This window comes from Tyto alba, unplaced genomic scaffold (assembly GCF_018691265.1).
Source record: "Tyto alba isolate M040663 unplaced genomic scaffold, T.alba_DEE_v4.0 Super-Scaffold_40, whole genome shotgun sequence".
Classification (NCBI taxonomy): domain Eukaryota; kingdom Metazoa; phylum Chordata; class Aves; order Strigiformes; family Tytonidae; genus Tyto; species Tyto alba.
In genome coordinates this window covers 13,003,197-13,021,587 of record NW_024881316.1, presented here as the reverse complement: position 1 = coordinate 13,021,587, position 18,391 = coordinate 13,003,197, and the positions used below count along the sequence as shown (strand labels likewise).

The following is an 18,391-nucleotide window of genomic DNA, read 5'->3' as shown; positions in this document are numbered from 1 at the left end:
CTATATATAGGAAGCATTTCACCCAAACCAAAATGAAGCAACTTCTAGAATGAAATAAGACAACTGTTTAACACAGCAGTTTAGACCAGCTAGTGAGGATCACCATATCCAACTGAAATTACAGGGAAGGATTTAAAGGGATGATATAATTATCCAAAGACTTACAAGATGGATCATTGCCTTCCTAAGATGGTTAAAGCCTGTGGAGACAGTCTGGGCTTTTTACTAATTTTAAAGATGGAAACTGTGAATATATCTCTTATAGAGGGCAAGCTGCTGGCAAACTTTTTGAAAGATGCCATAGTACGCACCCTAAAAAAATCCTTCAGAAATCTAGCAAGGGCAGTGTGCAAATGCTCACCCTTTACAAAAGCTTCATAGCACATAGTGCTGGTCATAGGATCACGTTGTCTCTAAGTGATAGTAAAGGGCCATTTTCTTCCCTTTAATCCATGAAGAAGACACAAGGAGCAAGAATCTTGGAATGCAATACCCCTTAGAGAAGCTGCAAGAACTGAGTCAGGCATTCTCACTTTTACTAATTATGGCAACTTTTCTTCTTCTTTTTTTTTTTTTTTTTTTTATTGTCCCATAATTGCTTTGAGACTTCCTCTGTGTGCTACCTACCCTACCCATGTATTTCCAAGTGTGCTTACACAGCTTCTTTGAAGAGTAGGATGCTGCATTTTCATAAAGTTCTGTGGATTGTAATTTACATGAACTGGACTGGGTAGAAATTACTGAAGTGCATCTACGTTAATTAGAGTTAACTTGGTAAAATGAAGCTAGCTCTCTCTATTTTCCTACCCTTTAAAAAAACCCCAAAAGCATCAGGCTTTTAATGACTTTCCACGGACATGGTCAGACCATCCTGCCCTGCTTAGGGCTCTCTAACCACTGTCTGTACTGAGCCTGGGCTCCCTCTGAACATGATGAACTGGGAAGCACATTCGTGGGAGCAGAGTAGCCAGGACCTTGAGCATCACTGGATATCACATCACTCAACAGAAGGAAGCTGAGTCCCTTGAGGCTCACTACGTTGCTCTTGGTCCCAGCCAATAGCAGAGCCAACAGAGGCAACAGAGGAGACAGGAACTCCAGGTCAGGGCAGGAAGGGTGTGAGATGGAAAGGGCAGAGCAAGGAGCGGTAAGGGGTCTATGATGCTTTGCTCCTATAGAGGAGCAAAGATGATGGACCCAGAAAAGCACAGAAAGTCAGAATTTTCTTAAGTGAGAAACAGCTACAGAAAGATTGACTTACTGTTTTGTAAAAAAAAAAAAAAGTGTTAAGCATTTGATTTTGACCACTGCTGGTAATTTATTCTGTTTGAATAAGGGATTGTAAAATAACGAAGGCCAGATTCTTCTCCCATATGTGTTGAAGATACAATCCTGTTCATTTATGATGTCCTGCTGTAAGACACTGGATGTCAGATTTTGAGCCATCACTGAAAGTAAGTGGTGAATGACTCCTAGAACCAAAAGTGTTTGCTCCCTGTTCATCTCTTTCCCACTGAGTGGAGATAAAGGAGGAAAGATCACATGTTGGATAACATCAGAACAAAGATCATAAAAAAATTGCCTGAACCAGCGCAGAAAAGGATAAGAAAGAAAAGGGGAAGAATAACATGGCAATTATGTCAAACTGTGGTGCAAGGAACCACAAGGCAATGGAGCACTTTTACCAGTTGTTGACAAGGGAGGTCCACAAAATAATGATGCCAACAGCTCTGCTCAAAACCAGAAAAATTCTAAAAAGCTAAAACAAATTAAAATATTTTTTTCAAGCAAAACACCCAAAAAAGTCACCCCAAAGCTACCAACATCAAAATATAGTTCCTTTCAATCAAAAATCAAACCTACATGCATGTGTATGCAAACTGTACATATGTGCATTCACCTGTGATAATACAGTACGGAGGTTTTTTTCTTTTTTCCTTGCCAAAAGAAGGTGAAGCTTATGTCAGATGACTTCTGGACCAAGTACTAACTTTTTAAAAATAACTTGTGCAAATAGAATTTATAAAAACAACATACCTTGCAAATAAAGACCTAACACAGAAAGCACTATTTTTCCAATTTAAAAGATAATGTTTAGCTATTTCTGCCTAATTATTCATTGTTACCAAGTTACTAAATTAAGGAATTGAAATAATTTTTAATACAATACCTCAGCAGTTGTGAGGAACACATCCTCACCGATATGTTTCAGTCCACATGCAATAACGCCAAGGGCAACTCCTGGGAACACATAGGAGTTGTTACCTTGTCCAGGATACAGAGTTTGTCCGCTTGGAAGAGTGACAGGATCAAAAGGACTTCCACTGGCAAAAATGCCGCGTCCCTAAATTGTAACAAAAAGCATGTTAGTTACAAGGATGCTGCTGAAGTATTTCACACATCCCTTTAAATACCTACCAATGTGGAAGCTGGGTGACATCTATTTAATATCTATTCGAGAAGGTGTTGGAGCTACTTAACTGACTATGCCTCAAGAACATCAGGATGCTGATCCTAGAGATCACTGGCAATTCTCTGTGACTATCTCATGTCAGAGAGTAACAGCTGCCTTGTTCAGGTAAGACCTATCAGCACAATTTAGAGGAGGAGAGAGCAAAAGCCAGCACTCGTTAGTCACTCTGTGTATCCACACCAGAAGAAGGGCACATGGGAAGAAGGTATACACCTGGAGCTGTAACACTCAAAGTGGACCATACTGTCATGGTAACAACAGCTAATGCTGCTGGATTTTCCTCCAACAGCAGATCATCCACAAAAAAATTACACTGAGGCCACTAAATGTTACACTTTTGGATGTGGCAATTTCTCAGGAGCCCTGGGGACAGGCAGAACTATCTGTTCCTCCTAGTCTCCCCTCTTCAGGCCCCTGCACCCACTCCAAGGCTCAACACAATGACAGAGGTGCAAGCTCTGTCCCAGGAACATCATCCCATGGTGAAACCTATAGCACAAGTTGTTGATGAGACCTTCTCTTCTGGGAACTTGTGGCTCCCCCCACTGTAATATACTGAGTAGGGCAAGGGCCCCAACTCAGGCACCCATGTGTGATCATCTAATACTGATAAACCACTAGCACGTTTCCCAGCAGATTTTTGGGTAGTGTCAAATAGCACTGTTGTCACCAGGGCCCAGGCACTATGCACAGACTGGTCCCAGCAGGCAGTATGGAAAAGCCAGCCTGTTTGGGGCAGTTAAGAGAATTTAGCTGTTACACTATATCATTTGTCCTGAGGACAAGAAAACTGGCTCTAACTCATTTTATGTTGTAGTTCACATGGGACCCTTAAATCTCTTCCCAGGACCCAAAGACAGGCATAGCTCCATGCTGGCACACATCAGGAAGCTGAGGGGAGGAACAGAAGCCTGTGGGGTGGCCCGGACGTGGTGACAGGGCTCATGTTGTTAATGGGTAACATCAGCTAAGTGGAATATTAGTCCTGGTGTCATTCAGTAGCACGCACATTCAGAGTTGTGATACCACTGGAGTACCAAGAGACGGGCTGTAAGGGAGCTGCAAGTCTGATGGAGTCTCACTGTCCCCCTGGCATGAGGAACACCCCGATGGGAGCAGATGCTGGCACCATCGGGTGATGTTCAAGGGTGGCAGAAGAGGCACCTCAGAGGTGACTCACCTGCAGCACTACTATCCAGGTTCTCCCCAGATCATTCCTGATACACAGGGAGAGAGAAGTATTTTCTACAGCAGGCAATGCAGTTTTGGACTAATGAGGGGAGTGACACTGCAGAGGCTCTCTGTCCGCAGCCCAAAGGCCCCTTGGCTCTTGCCTTGCTGTGGAGGAAGGATGCTCAAATTTAAGCAGTAAATTTATGTGGGGAAGAAAAGCCAGCCTTTATTTATGCTAGCACTGCTGAAGTGATGAATGTCACTGTTAAATACTTCAGAGGCGCTTTGTATCAGAAATATCCATGCCTATTTTAGAGAACTGGAAACGTGCGTTTTAAAATATGCCACTGTTGCTCTTCAGCTCTTCAGAAGAATATTCTGTTTGGTTTGGTGTGCAGTATTATCATGGCTGGCTTATTATACGTTTTGGTGACAGATCAAATACTTCAGTGTGTCTTTTGCTCTGCCTACCAGATGTCATTACCCACTGCAACCAACCTTCACGTAGGCCGCTTCCCGGGCTCTTGCATTGGGCTGTATTTGTGTACTGTGCAGTGGGGAATGGGCATGCTAAATTTGTCTTTTAAACACTGTTAAACTGTCATTCAAGCTGCCCTGTATTTGACAAGAAATCCAAACACAACCCACTGTGAAACACTTACAGTCAAGTACTCATACATTTCAAATACTAGAATGAATTACAGGATAACATGTTTGTACTTCTATAATACAATAATAAATAAGCAAGCACAGTTCTCTTAATTTTCACCTATGTTTCCGTAACAGAAATCTGTAAAAGGATTCAATTATCCCAATTCTTAATAAAGAATTATTTTAAAGATTCTATTTCATGCATTGAAGAATTTTCTTACCCTAGACAGTATTTATAAAATCTCAAATGAAAATCATGCCACTGCCTGTATGTATTACACAAAGTGGTACAGTTCAAAAACAGGCATAAGGCTTTAATGATTGACAGTTACTGATACTTCGGTTATAATAAAGACTATGAGTCTTGCCTGACACCAATAAAAGCTATTAAATGTTTTCATTAGGGTGCAAATATGTATTGACTTACGTGAAATTGTCTTGATAAAATCTGAAAAATCTGTTACTTAAATTAACTCATTTTACCTACCCACAGAGACATGATTAGTACTTGCTACTCCACCCTCTGTCTTCCTCCCATTTTAAATTTAATTTCAGATTTACTTTTCACTATGTACACTAGAGAGATGTTAATCTTTGGTTACCTCTGTATATTTGTAGCACTGCTCAGCAGTGCATTCTGCTTTGCTTGTAGGATTGCTGAGAGCAAAAATAATAGGACGTTTGTTTAAAGCAGCCATATCCTGAAGAATCTGTTGAGTAAAAGCACCACCAATTGCAGCAACCCCTAAAGAATAAAAACACACACATAACAAGCAGACAAATGCAATCAGTTCAAGGTAACACATGCATTTTTAAAAGAATAGAGCTCCTTCTACTGTATACCTCCCTCTTAAAATGGAGTTAAAGCTTTTTTCCTAACATGTGGTTAAAATAAAGTTTTGTATAAGAGATTTTGCAACAGTGAAACTTCAGTATTATCCCTAACATAAAGTAGAACCTATTCACACCTGGACAGTTTGGTGAATTTCTCACTTCACTTTTCTCAGGCCCTTTATATAAAACAGAAATGTATCACCTAACCTGCAGGTAAGTCAGATAAGGAATAGAAAGGCACAAGTCCATCTCCTAAAGTCTCATACAACAGACTGGATAGTTCCTCCCAAATCCAGTGTGTCAGATTTCATTTTTTTATGACATGACAAGTAAAATCTCTCCCTTCTACAGCTGATCATTCTGTCATCTCCAGCCTTATCTGATGTATAATCCCAATTTTCAGTCTAAGGCTTCCCTGACAGCAACAATTCTGTGGAATATATCCCTTTCCACCCCACCAGAGATGCTTCTCCATTCTCCATACTGTAATCACAACCAAAAAGGGGCAGGGGGGAGAGAGTGGCTGCGTGGTGTTTGGCTGCCAACCAGGCTCAAACCACGACAAAAGTTAAAACAAAATTCTCTGAACAATCTCACTGACTATTTATTTTCTGGTTTTTGTTTTAAAATTGTAATTTCTTATATTGGGTCAATTTAAACCATGGCTTTTTCATGAGCCATCACAGGCAATGAAATTTATATGAAGATCCACCAAGACAGTTAAGTAAAACACTGAGAGAAGGAGTATCAACATATTTCCCCATGACTCATGCTACCCACAGGAAGATACTGAATGACTAGTCCTCCAAACTGAAAAAAACCCACAATATTAATTTTTATTGCTGTTTCTGTTGGAAAAGCTGTTTCATTATGCAGTATGGATAGAAGAAAGTGACCTTGAGGGAAAGCGCCGCATAGATTTATATATAAAAATGACACACAATAAAAGCCCATATTTCATGACAACAAACATTCCCTAAGCATCCACACACCTTCATCTGGATAAATATCACAGATCATTCAATCTATTCTTCTGTTCCACTAGCTTTTTCAGCTTTGTATTCTACTAAATAAATTCTCTAGACTTCTTGGTCTCTGTCTAGCAGTCATATCTTTATGGAGCATAGAAAAAGATAATCTTTATTTGCCTCATTCATGACCACTGTCAAAAGTAGATTTTACTGAGCAAGGTCCACATGGTCTAGGCATAGTCAAGAAGGTAGCTCTTAAGATGTAAGATAATTTTCACTGTGGCATTTCAGATTTTCCAGCATCTGATTAATGATTTTACTAGCCAAATAGATGAATTTTCAAGTCTTACATATTAAAAAAATTACTTAAGAGTACTTTCAGTTCATTCCTCAAAATGTCGCTGAAATATAATAACCAAACTGCAGAGAGCTGAGCAATCCTTTACTGAGATCCCAAATCCTGCAGCTTTCATAAAATAGAAAGTCTTTGTAAAATCTTTGTTTTGGTCTGCACAAAGGACTGGTGGCTAAGGACCTAAATATGAGGGAAAAGAAGATTCAGCTACAACATGCTCATATTTGCACAGCTTTACATGTGCTTAGCTCAGTTTTCTCAGTCTAAATTTGGGGTTATTTGTATTACACCATCCACATTAAATCAGAAGTAATTTAGGAAGGTGATAAGGTTCTCCATCAGATGTTTAAACCAACTCAGATTATTCCCCCTGTAAAATAGATGGCTTTGGAGTGAAAGCCGTGTTACATGCTTGGATAGTTACTATTTGTTCAGTTGCTTAATAGAGTCCATTATGCACCCACTGTTTTCTAAAAACACACAAAGGTAAACTGTTCAAAGGAACTTGATCTTGTCTTCAGACAAAGCCACATCCCCATTTTTTTCCAACAAAGAATAAGGTCACTGCTTTAAAGTAAAAAAAAATTACCTATTAGCACAGATGGTTTTATATCTTTAACAATATCTTCTAGATTTTTCATTTCACCATGTTCATGAGCAAAATGTTGTTTCTCAGATGTTAATGAGGCACGCCCCTGAGTAAGGAAAAAAAGAAAAAGAAATTTATTATAAGTTTAATGGAACCTAATATCCTGGGATAATCAGTTTACAAAGTATCTGGTTTAACATGTCCTATTTTCATTTCTACTTTTGCGTCTGTCACCAAATACCATATCAGACAAAGTTACACTGTGTACAGTTAGCATGTGTAGGATAATTTAGGACTAATCTATTTCTCTAAGCAGTAGGCAAAATAAATTCTATATTTTTACTTTAAATTCATAACAGCTGTAGAACACCACTGTATTAAGTATTATATGAAAGCATCATTAATTTCTTCTTTTGAAGCATTCTTAAAGTTGTCTTACCTGTTAACATTTGGTCAAACGCTTAAAGTTACCAATGATAAAGCATAAATATATTTATATAGCGAACAGTATGGATGCACCAGGGCAGGGGGGATTCCTAACTTAGCAAAACAAAAATATTTATTCTAGCTTTTTCAACTTTGTTTTTGTCTAAAAGTATAGAGACTGCATGGGGGGGAGTATATAGACTATAGGGGAGCCTATATTTTGCTCCACATTCTTCATATTTAAGTCATTCATTCTTAAGGATGGAATAAAAATAATTCTAGCCAGATGTCTGGTGCACCGTTTTTGCATTAACAAAATTGACTCAGCTGTGAAACAACTTTTGCCCTGATCTACGCCGGCAATTTCCACCCATCGATGCCCAGCAAGGTTTCCAAATGGAATATGATAGATGCAGGAAAAAGGGCTATAGAGTATCATTGACATTGACTGGGCTGCAAACAGGATTTGAGCTCAGCGACTTACACCGATGTGGAGTGCGGGGCAAGAGGGACCAGAATCTGTGAAAATTATATTAGTTGTCTAAATACATGGTCCTCTGTCTGTACGTAGGCATCTGAAAATTTCAGCAGAAGAGTTTAAAATGCATACATCTCCACCCCTCGTTTTATTCTCGTGCCTGCAGAAAATAGCACCACAAAGGCACTTTTCAAACACAAATCTAGAAGATGGTGCCAGCCCCTCAAACATCCTATGATTTCAGACAGCAAGAAACAGATTATACAGATATATAGGGAAATATATGAGGAAAAGGAAAGCTAAATAAATTTTATCAAATAGCCAGAACAGATACATATCATCTCCTCAGCCACATCTTTTCCAGCTGATAAAATGGAAGTTTCCTTAATCTTAGGAAGTGAATTAAGACTACACTGAAGTATTGGAACAGAATTAATTCCACGATTCCACCAAAGTCTATGAATTTGGCAATTTTGGCTCGATTTAGGGCTGCGTATACTATTGGGTTCAAGCTGGGATTAGTTTTTTAATGGCATTTTTGCTTAATTTTAACAAAAACGAGAAATCCGATGCTACGTTTCAGGCCACGATTGTGCAATGTGGCAATGTGTGGCTGTGCCAGTCCCATCACCGAAGCTCTTCTGCTAGTCCTCGGCTGGACACCACAAGAGCTGGTAGACAGGAGGGAAGGCCATTTTTCATTTCCAGCTGCAAGAAAAGCATTTCCATCCCAAGGGTGCCACAGGAAGCTGCGGAAGGCTGTTATGTGGTCAGGGCTGACTGAGCTGGTCTGCCTCACAGGACGCCAGCTTCTCTTGGCTCACCCATCGTTACAAGCAATTTCCAGAGATTTCTCCTCTTCTAGAGATTTTTTTACATGATCAAAATACAGAGTTTTGAAATTAAGACTGGATGTGCTTATACGGGTCTTAAGTGTTCTACTAGAAAGATTAGCATGGAAATATTGTGATAAGGGCACCTGGTTTCCTTTGCGGGTAAAATGTGAAATTCTCAATCTCATGAGAATGCTGCAATATTAACAATTTTTGGCATATTCATGTTCGAATCATTCCACTGTCAATACACATTTTGAAGCCTGCCATTTCCCTGGACTCCAGCAGATGTCCCCATAGTCTACACACATGGTATAGATGGGTCTCATTTTAAAATAGGAATTTTCCTTAACATTTTCAGGGGAAAAAATATGAAGTTTTCTTTTTAGTCACTGCAGAAAAAAATGCATTTATGACTTCCTGGCCAAAAGCTTGTTGCTAGGAATAATTCAAAATACTATAATAAAAGGCACTTTTCATTCTAATTGGCCGGTTGGTTGAAATCTAAATGCTCGAAGGAACCCAACTTGGAGGTAGCTTTCCTGGGGAGCCGGGGGTGGGTACCATGGGCAACATCTGATCCCATGCTGCTTCTTCAGTTAGTTCCTTAATAGCTTTTGAGGCTGCTATTGAGGAAGTCAGTTTTCATTCTGGTCTTAAAATCCGGACTCCAGGAGAATGCCCTGGGCTACCAAGAAAAAACAAATCAACTCCTGGAGCTATGACCAGCTCATTCTTCAGGCAGTGGCAGACTGGTAGCTCTGAGCACCTCCAGGATCTGCAGATCTGGGCAGATCTCTTGGGAAAGTCAACCTCTGATTTTTTCCACAGTACGTAACAGCTAAGAGTCCAGCCTGACATCTTAGTGGAGAAAAATGTTGATATGCTCTCATTTTCATTTTTAATCAAAACAAATAACCAAAATCCTGCATGAAACAGAGTTACTTCTTTATACAGTTTTACAATTGATTGTCTTTCAAGGAGGTACTTCAACATTTTTAAATTAAGATAATGGCAGAGTTGTTAAACAGTTATTGATGCAACACCAAGGATTCAAAGCCCCATTTCCTACTGGCATTGATGATCAACTCTCATTTAATTAGCTACAAAGGAGTACTCAAACAGTAAGCTGGATGTGATCCACTGCAACTTTTTCCAGGCCACTGGCTAGTGAGACTACTGCTAGCCAGATGCGTTGCCTTAGGTCAGATTCAATTCTGCCCTACCTTAATTTCTATCTACCCTTAATTTCACACAGTGCATTCTACCATTAAAAAAAAAAAAAAAAAATCCAACCAAAAACTAAAATCAAAATCAAACTCCAAACAATTTAAAATATATTTCTTTATTCAGCTTTGGTCTGAATTAGCTTGATCCCATTAGTCAGAATGAATCATGTCTCCAAGTAAATATTTTTCTGGTATATTAAGTAAGAATGAAATATTAAATTCTGTGGCTTAGCAAAAATAACAACAGCTATGTACATAGCAATTTTTGCTTGGAAAATGCTTGTAAAAGAAATTCTACAGTGAGGGGGATTTTTAATATATGTATTTTTAGCAGATTGTCAGAAATGTATTTTAATTATTTATTCAGTGATCCTAAAGGAGCTACATAACACCTCCCTAAAAACTGTGTTTGAGATTTCAAGACCAGCCAGTTGATTTGGTTACACGACTCCAATAATTTAGATAGTGCTTTAGACAGATAGTATTTTTTCTCCCCAGATTGGCAGATTTTTAAGTTCCGCTCTCCATAAAGTAGAGAGGCGGCAGCAAGAGCACAGCTAGGTTTCCTCCGTGCCATGCCAACAGGGCAAGCAATGACTTGCAGGAAGGAAGAAACAATTCAGTTTTGTGCATGCTTAACCTCAAACTAAGGGGTTACCAGCCCATTTAGTACAAGCTTCCAGATATCCGCCCCTGAATGCCTATGGCCAGAATAAGAAATCACAGGTTTTATCAGACAGCAGAAAGAAGAGGATGGAGTCAAAATGCAGAAGCCTCAGTTCTGGGTTTATCTGGTTTTCTGTCTTCTCTGTCTCCCAACACTGGAGATGTGCAAAGTGGATGGATCCGTCAGTGCAGAGCTGCTCTGACTAAAAGATCTTCCACAAGTGCAGAGCTTGTCTTCTGACATTTCCATTTCCAGCCCTGTCTTAGCTAGCTTTTGTACTCTATCTGCTGCTAGGAAATGAGCTGTAGAGGATCAACACAAGCCAGCAAATATCAGAAACTGCTCTGGTCTGCTTGCGTCTCCACAATCCTAAAATACTGACATGGCACACAGCTCACTGATATTTCTCTTCTTGTTCTAATAGGAAAAGGAAAATTTTAAAATACTCCATACTTAGAAAGAATTTGAATGAGCTGTGGGGTTCTGTGTATGAAGCTCAGAGTCTTTTAAGTAGAAACATAATTTTCAGTCACATTCATACTTGTCTTCTAAGTCTACTGTCTTCTCTTTTAGCATTATGAAGAATTCATTCATTCAATGAAAAGGGCTCAGAAAAATCAGCAATCTCAAAATGAGCCCCTTTCAGTACGCCAAGCATCAATACAGTCTCACTGTTTCACTGAAGGACTTAAATGCTTGCCACACTGGGAAGGAATTTTTCTAGGGGTTCCTACCAAAGGATATTATCGCACCGTTGTTCAAACAGCAGTATGCAGACTCATCTAGGCCATACAACAGCTGTCTTAAGTTGTAATATGTTTTCTGTGATGTACAACAAGCATCTTTCCTGCATCAAGTGACACTCCCTAAATCCAAAAAGAAAGTCTTTCACACTGAAATCCACAGATGAACTAACAGACCTGACATGATACCTGTGTAGCCATTCAGAGGGGAAGAATCACAAACTCTTTCAGTAGAAGGAGGAAGTTATAAAAAGAGGCTATATATCCTTCTTGCTTTAACTTCCCAAACGTATTCAGCATTCCAAGAAAGAAATAAGAAAAAGCACCAACATTTCATTATATAACTCTCTGCAATGCTATGTATTCTTATATTATTTCCTTATCTTTTATAGAATAAGTAATTTGCTAGGAGCATTATAATAAGTCTGCTTGAACTAAAAAAAAAAAAAAAAAAAAAAAAAAAAAAAAACAAAAACCAAACCAAACCAAACCAAACAAACCTACATACTAAAGTACCAGGAAGACAATCATAGCATCTTTAATGCATAGTCAGGCTGCCTGAATAATCCATACAATACAACTTCCCTAGAATGCTGAAGGTGAAAAATATTTAAAACACTCAAAAATATTAATAAACCTTAAATCCAAAGACTCTGTGAAAATTTCAGAAATTACTTTGGAGGGGAAAAGTATTGCCTCTATTACTGTATCATTTTATACCAAGAAACCTATGGGATATTTTGGATTTCAACAAAAGAGAACAAAGCAACCTGAAAACAGATATGTTGCTATATGAGAAGTCACGGTGGTATCTCAGATGGAAAGTAATATGAGCTAAATTCTTTATTAGCAAATGAGTTACAATGTGGACTGTGTTAAGTCAGCAGATGAAGTACAGAGATAAAGAAACAATAGCAGCATTCTCTTATGTGACATTATTTATGAAAGATCTTGCCAATCCTAAACTGACTATACTCCCTAATGGATGAGTCATTGGTATTATATATTATTATTACAAATAGTAAAACATAGTCACTTGGACACCAGGACCTTTTAATTCAAGGAGCAAAAAGAAGTAACAGGACTCAGCAGTTAATAGTTTTATGGAAAACTGCTTAGATTTTGGTTTTGAACTGAAAGCAGTTCTTAGTTTTAGGGAGGGTTCCTAAGTTTTTAGTTTTAGTGGCTGATCAACAGCAGAAGAAGCAAAGGAGGTACTGGGATCAGGCTTCAAGCAAACGTACATCACAGTTTCCACAGAAAGTTACTCAAGTCATCATATTATAGAACCAAATTGAGGTTCAGATAACAAACAAAAATGACCCATCAATAGAACCCTGAGAAAATTCATAGAAAACAGCTGTAAAAACAGAAGACCAGACTGCACAGCAGACATCTATGTGGGATATTGCAAAACAGGAGACAAATCTTACAAATACCACCACTGTGAAGTCTAATGCCATGGCCTGTTTGAGCTGGTCCTGCCGGGGCTGCCCCATGAACCAGGGCTGAAGAGGAGAGCAGCTTTGTGTCAGCGAGGCGGGAGAGGCAGGGCTGGAAGCTCTCCAAGATTTGCTCTTTCCATCAGCTGGGAGGCAGCTGAGAATAAGCCAGAGCACCCTGATGACTGCACTGTCCCACATTAGAGGCAGTGCTGGCACTCATCCCGTCTCACAACCAGGGAGGCACAAATCTATTTGTATAAACACTTGCCTCCATTTGACTGTGTCAACTGCGGCTTATTTAGACAAGAGAACAGAGATCAGTACACAGATAAATTAATAAATTCATCTGAGGTTCTTAAATACTGAAGACATGAGAACCACAAAAGACATGAGAACTGTAGACCAAAGAGCAAAGCAGTCCATTAGTAAGTAGAGTATTTCCAACTGCAAATGTTTTGGTTTTATTTGAATTTTTCCTGTGAGTTCTCTACTGCAGAGTTAAGAGCGAAACAAACAAAAAATCAGTTGTTAAAGCATCAGGGAAGAAAGGGGGAAAAAAAGATGTGGTTAAGATGGGAGAAGGTGGTGAAACATCTCCCTGTTGGGAGATAATCTCTATGTGGCTTCTTATCTCTTTCATCGCAAGTAAATCCATGGTCTAAAGGTTGTTGATGAACCATCTGGAGGACTCTAGGCAGGGACTGTAGACAACACTGGGAGCTGAGGGGCCTCTCTGGGGAGGTCCCCAAAAGCATGAAAGGAAAGGGACAGGAGAGGCACAGAGACCGTGCTAGGAGGGGACAGGCCAGGCCACCCTCCCTAGCCAGAACTCCAGGAGGGTATTGGTTATGAGGAGTCACAAAACGCACCAAAAAAACCCGTGGAGGTATGGATATGGACTCACTGGTCAGGAATTACTGAAGTCCAGGGGCTTGCAGGTGACAGGCACTCCTGTGCTACCTCATTTAGGAACCAAAAAGCAGAGACACGCAAGCCCTCCCAAACCCCCATACCAAAGCCTTAATTATAAAGTGACTGGGCCTCCTGATCAGGTCTATCACCAAAAACCTGAAGGTGAAGAAAGCAGATTTAAACCAGACGAGGCAACTTGGGTGCAGAATTAATAAACAGTATGTTGCCAACTGTGTGAAAAACCACAACATTTTTGGGAGATAATGTCATAATGGTTGGCAGTAAAACATACGATTTAGGTAAGAAATGTAATTTTGTTGTTGACTTTAAAACACATTGTTAGAAGATGAGGGCTGTTTATTTAAGTCCTGTAAAATTTATAAAATACCCTTTCCATGTAAGTAAGCACGTGCGGTTAACAGGCAGGACAAAATTTGTAAAGACAATTATTTCAAGAAGATCCGAGAAGCAGAGCAAGTCAGGAACCCACAGAACAATAGAAACAAAATGGAACAAAACAATCATTCATTTCAATAACAGAGTGTGAGCAAAAGAAATAATAAAACATGCAAATTAGGTCACCATCTCATCACTACATGTCCAAGAGGAAACAGTTACATGCTAACAAAGTTAACTCTCGAATGTTTGGTGGTGTCTCTTTTAGAGAAAACAATGTGGGTATTCCTTGAACCCACCCACCAATCACCCTTTTGCCTTGTCCTCACTTGTTTTCATATGTTACTGACTGAGTATGAGTAATGCCGCAACTGTCCAAAGACAAATTAATGTTTCCTTTCTGCAAAACTTACACTTCATATAGAATAAGATAAATGCAAGATGAAACCACACAGATTAATTCCCCAAGCATCAGAATAACTGACAAAGCAAACAAGGATTGCTTTGCTGGGACAGTACATGAGTAAAATAAGGCAGAAACGGCTTTATGTGATTGTGGGGCATTGGAGATACCCAAGGCAGTATATTTTTGCTAAAACACAAATCAAGCCTTTGGCTCGAAGAGTTCTAGACAGTTGCAGACAGCCATAAATGAACTCACCAAGGACAAAAGTAAAGAGTCAGAATAGTTGTGTGTTGATAGAAATCTAGAAATAATTAAAAGCTAGCAGAAGAGGCAGGCATAAGATTAAGTGGTGTATAAAAATTAACATTAAAACCATTATCAAATTAGTATCTAGAATGAAATCCAAACTTTTTAAAAAAGTGATTATTGCTAAAATATACAAAAATTCAGTAACAATCAGACAGTCTGGATGGGATTCAGTACAATATTAAGATACTTGATTGTGAGCCTTAAAGGCTCTTTCACAGGTTATGTGAGCTCTACTGACCGTAATGGAAATGACCACACCTATACGTCACTGAAATTTTGGTATCAGTCCCAAATGTTCCCCTTTCTCTTCCATCATTCTCTAAGGAAAGATTGAACTATGTATGCATCCAGCTTTGACCAAACCATGAACTTTAATCAGTGTCATGTCCATTGCCAGTTAATTGGTTGTGAGAATCTTTTCCAAGTAAGATTGTCGAGGATATTCAAATGGGAGAAGGAGGAGGGAAAATGAAAACATTTTAGAGGATTATCTACAGGACTACCTGGGTATCTCTATTCTAATTAATTAGGACCAAAGAAACTGGCAAACTTTAGGGTCTGTTTCTGTCCTCCTCTTAGAAAGATCAATATTTTGAGGCCTTCAATTATCAGACCTCAATTGATGTTTTTGTGCTTGTCATTCAGTTTGGGCTTCGCTCAGTTGATCTGAAGTCCTACAGGGGATAAGATCACACATCTAAGGGACATTTAAAATACAAATCACTCAATTAGACAGAAATGTTACTGTGCTGAACAAGAAAGCATAGAGTACAAAACTATCAAAAGCAACATTGCTCCATGTTGACATACCCTTTAAAATTAAGGATGACATTCATCCCTATATGAGGGAACTTCATTTGTGCACTAGAGATTATGTGGCATACAAAAATGTAATGCTGTCTTGCAAATTACAGATAAAGTTCACCACAAGAGAAGCATGTTTGGCAGCCCAGGAACACTCTCATCAGCCTGTCCATCCTCAGCAGGGGAGCATCCATCCTTAGCAGAGTGCAGTGGGGTTCAATTGAGTACCTTTCAATATTAGAAATGCCTTATTATTTGCCTCATATTCCTAGGCAGTTTCAAGAACCACCATGTCTATCACCCTACCCCTGTTCTTGGTATTTCCTTAAAGAAAAAAAAAAAAAAAAAAGAAGAAAGAGAAAAGAAGTATTTGCAACACATTACTAAAATGCTCAGACAATTGCTTCACTATGGGGGTGGTGATGCACTGGTGGCCCAGAGAAGCTGTGGCTGCCCCCTCCTTGGAACTAGATGATCTTGAAGGTCTCCTCCAAACCAAACCATTCTATGATTCTATGGTAAACCTTATGAACATCCCAATACTGTTTATCACTTTCTGCCTCTTCTCAGCTACTTGACACAAAAGAATGTACAGTTTTTGAAGTTTATGGATGCAGATTTGGCCACTAATATAGCTAAGCATGGCACTATGACAGCTATAAAGTAGACACAGAATGTGTTCATCACACATCATATATTTATGTGTATTTGTGTGATTAACAGAAAAAAAAAATGGGAACACTGTGAATATGGGAATGAAAAGGAATGTGAAAGACATTACCCGTTAATGTGTTCATATAGGTAAATATCTATTTATCAATCAGACAGAATGTGGCTGAATTCAGAAATTCAGAATTAAAGATGAGTCTCAACTGATAATGCATAATCTCCAAGTACACAAGAGTGCAAAAGCAACTTTAAAAGTGTCTTTTAAAACCTTAAAACTTCCATCTGAATGCAGTGGGATACCTAAGACAGGTATTTCAAGAGGAGTGATATATGTTTCAAAAAGTCATACAGTTCAAGTGGCAAAATTCCAATGATACGATCTCAAACTTTCTTCATCCACCTCTGGAGAAAAAATAGTTTCAAAAGGTGAAAGCATGATGAGGAAATTAAAAAAAAAAAAACAAAACAAAACAAAAACAAAAAACAACTCAACCACACTAAACCAATATGAACAACATTATAAGGTCTTTAGAATAAAGTAGAGAACACAACTATAGACAGTATAACAAACATATCCTTCATCACCAGCTCTTTCACCACAACATAGCAGAAAAGTTGGTCATCAAACCTGGTTTAATGAAAAAAGATGGTTCCCGGGGGGGGAGAGGGGAGATATTAAAAGAAAAGTGAAAACACAGCTGCACTTGAACTAAAATTTAAAAAGCCACAAAGGAAAACTCAGCTACAAAAGCCTGATAAGTGACTTCGTGGCAGCTTTAGGGGGTGGGGGAAGAAGAAAAAGGTGGAAACTGTTTGCAGTCAGGTCAACAAAAGTTCCAAGGTTATTTTTCTTTGGTTTGCACTGGTTGAAATATTACAGAAAGTAGATGAAAAGACAAACAATGTTTAACTCTATAACAGTGCATTGCAAAATTAATGATCAAAGGACATCATAGAATAAAAATGATGTAAAATTCAGGTTAGTTGGACAAAGTAATCGCTGAGTCTTCAGAGATTCTGTTATTTCTCAAACTGCTAAAGCAACAGATCATAATATTTCTAGGACTGAAAAGGTCTACCTGCTTCAGTAAAACTTGTGATCAAGCCACTTTTGGTTAGGCAAATTTTAAGGGACTCTTGTTGAACAGGTTTCCATTGATACACCTCCTTAGTAGTAAGAAATAAAAGTCAGTTTAGTATGCAAAAGTTGATCTATGGTGATCTATGCTGTGGCTTGCCAAATCTTATCTATTCAATAATGAAAAGGTTTCTAACAATAGAGTCCTTCCGATTGTACAGTTTTCTCACAAATCTTCCTCATTTTACTTCTCTTATCTCATTTCTAAAAGTTTGGAAAGTCCTTCAATTCTTGCAGTACTTTTCTGCAACCAGCCAAAGCCAAAATAATTTCCTAAGTGGACCGAAAGTACAGCATTCTCTCCTGGGCCAGAAAAAGGAACCACGAATAGTTAATTATTATCTTGCTGTATATATGACTTCCCAGTAGTTAAATGCATCTTGACAAAGAGGAAGTCAGGTAAGAACGCCAGGAGGCCTGCATGGATGAACAAGGAGCTCCTGGACAAGCTCAGACACAAAAGAAAGCCTACAGAGGGTGGAAGCAAGGACAGGTAGCCTGGAAGGAATACAGAGAAATTGTCCAAGCAGCCAGGATCGGGTTAGGAAAGCTAAAGCCCTGATAGAATTAAATCTGGCCAGTGACATCAAGGGCAACAAGAAAAGCTTCTGTAGGTACATTGGTGATAAAAGGAAGACTAGGGAAAATGTGGGCCCTCTCCAGAAGGAAATGGGAGACCTGGTTACCCACGATATGGAGAAGGCTGAGGTACTCAATGACTTTTTTTGCCTCAGTATTCACTAGCAAGTGCTCCAGCCACACCACCAAAGTCACAGAAGGCAGAGGCAGGGGCTAGGAGAGTGAAGAACTGCCCATCATTGGAGAAGATCAGGTTCAAGACCATGTAAAGAACCTGAAGGTGCACAAATCCATGCGACCTGATGAGATTC

At 39.0% G+C, this 18,391-nt stretch overlaps 1 protein-coding gene across 1 annotated transcript in view; it reads right to left on the bottom strand.

Annotated features, from left to right (window-relative positions):
* The window catches only part of ME1 (malic enzyme 1), a 182,782-nt gene that overhangs the window by 8,392 nt on the left and 155,999 nt on the right, over positions 1-18,391 (bottom strand). The window contains exons 10-12 of the mRNA XM_042803644.1: positions 7,047-7,152; positions 4,900-5,042; positions 2,171-2,344 (exon numbers count right to left, since the gene is read on the bottom strand). Of these exons, the coding sequence (XP_042659578.1) occupies positions 2,171-2,344; positions 4,900-5,042; positions 7,047-7,152 (423 nt within the window). The remainder of the gene's footprint in view (positions 1-2,170; positions 2,345-4,899; positions 5,043-7,046; positions 7,153-18,391) is intronic.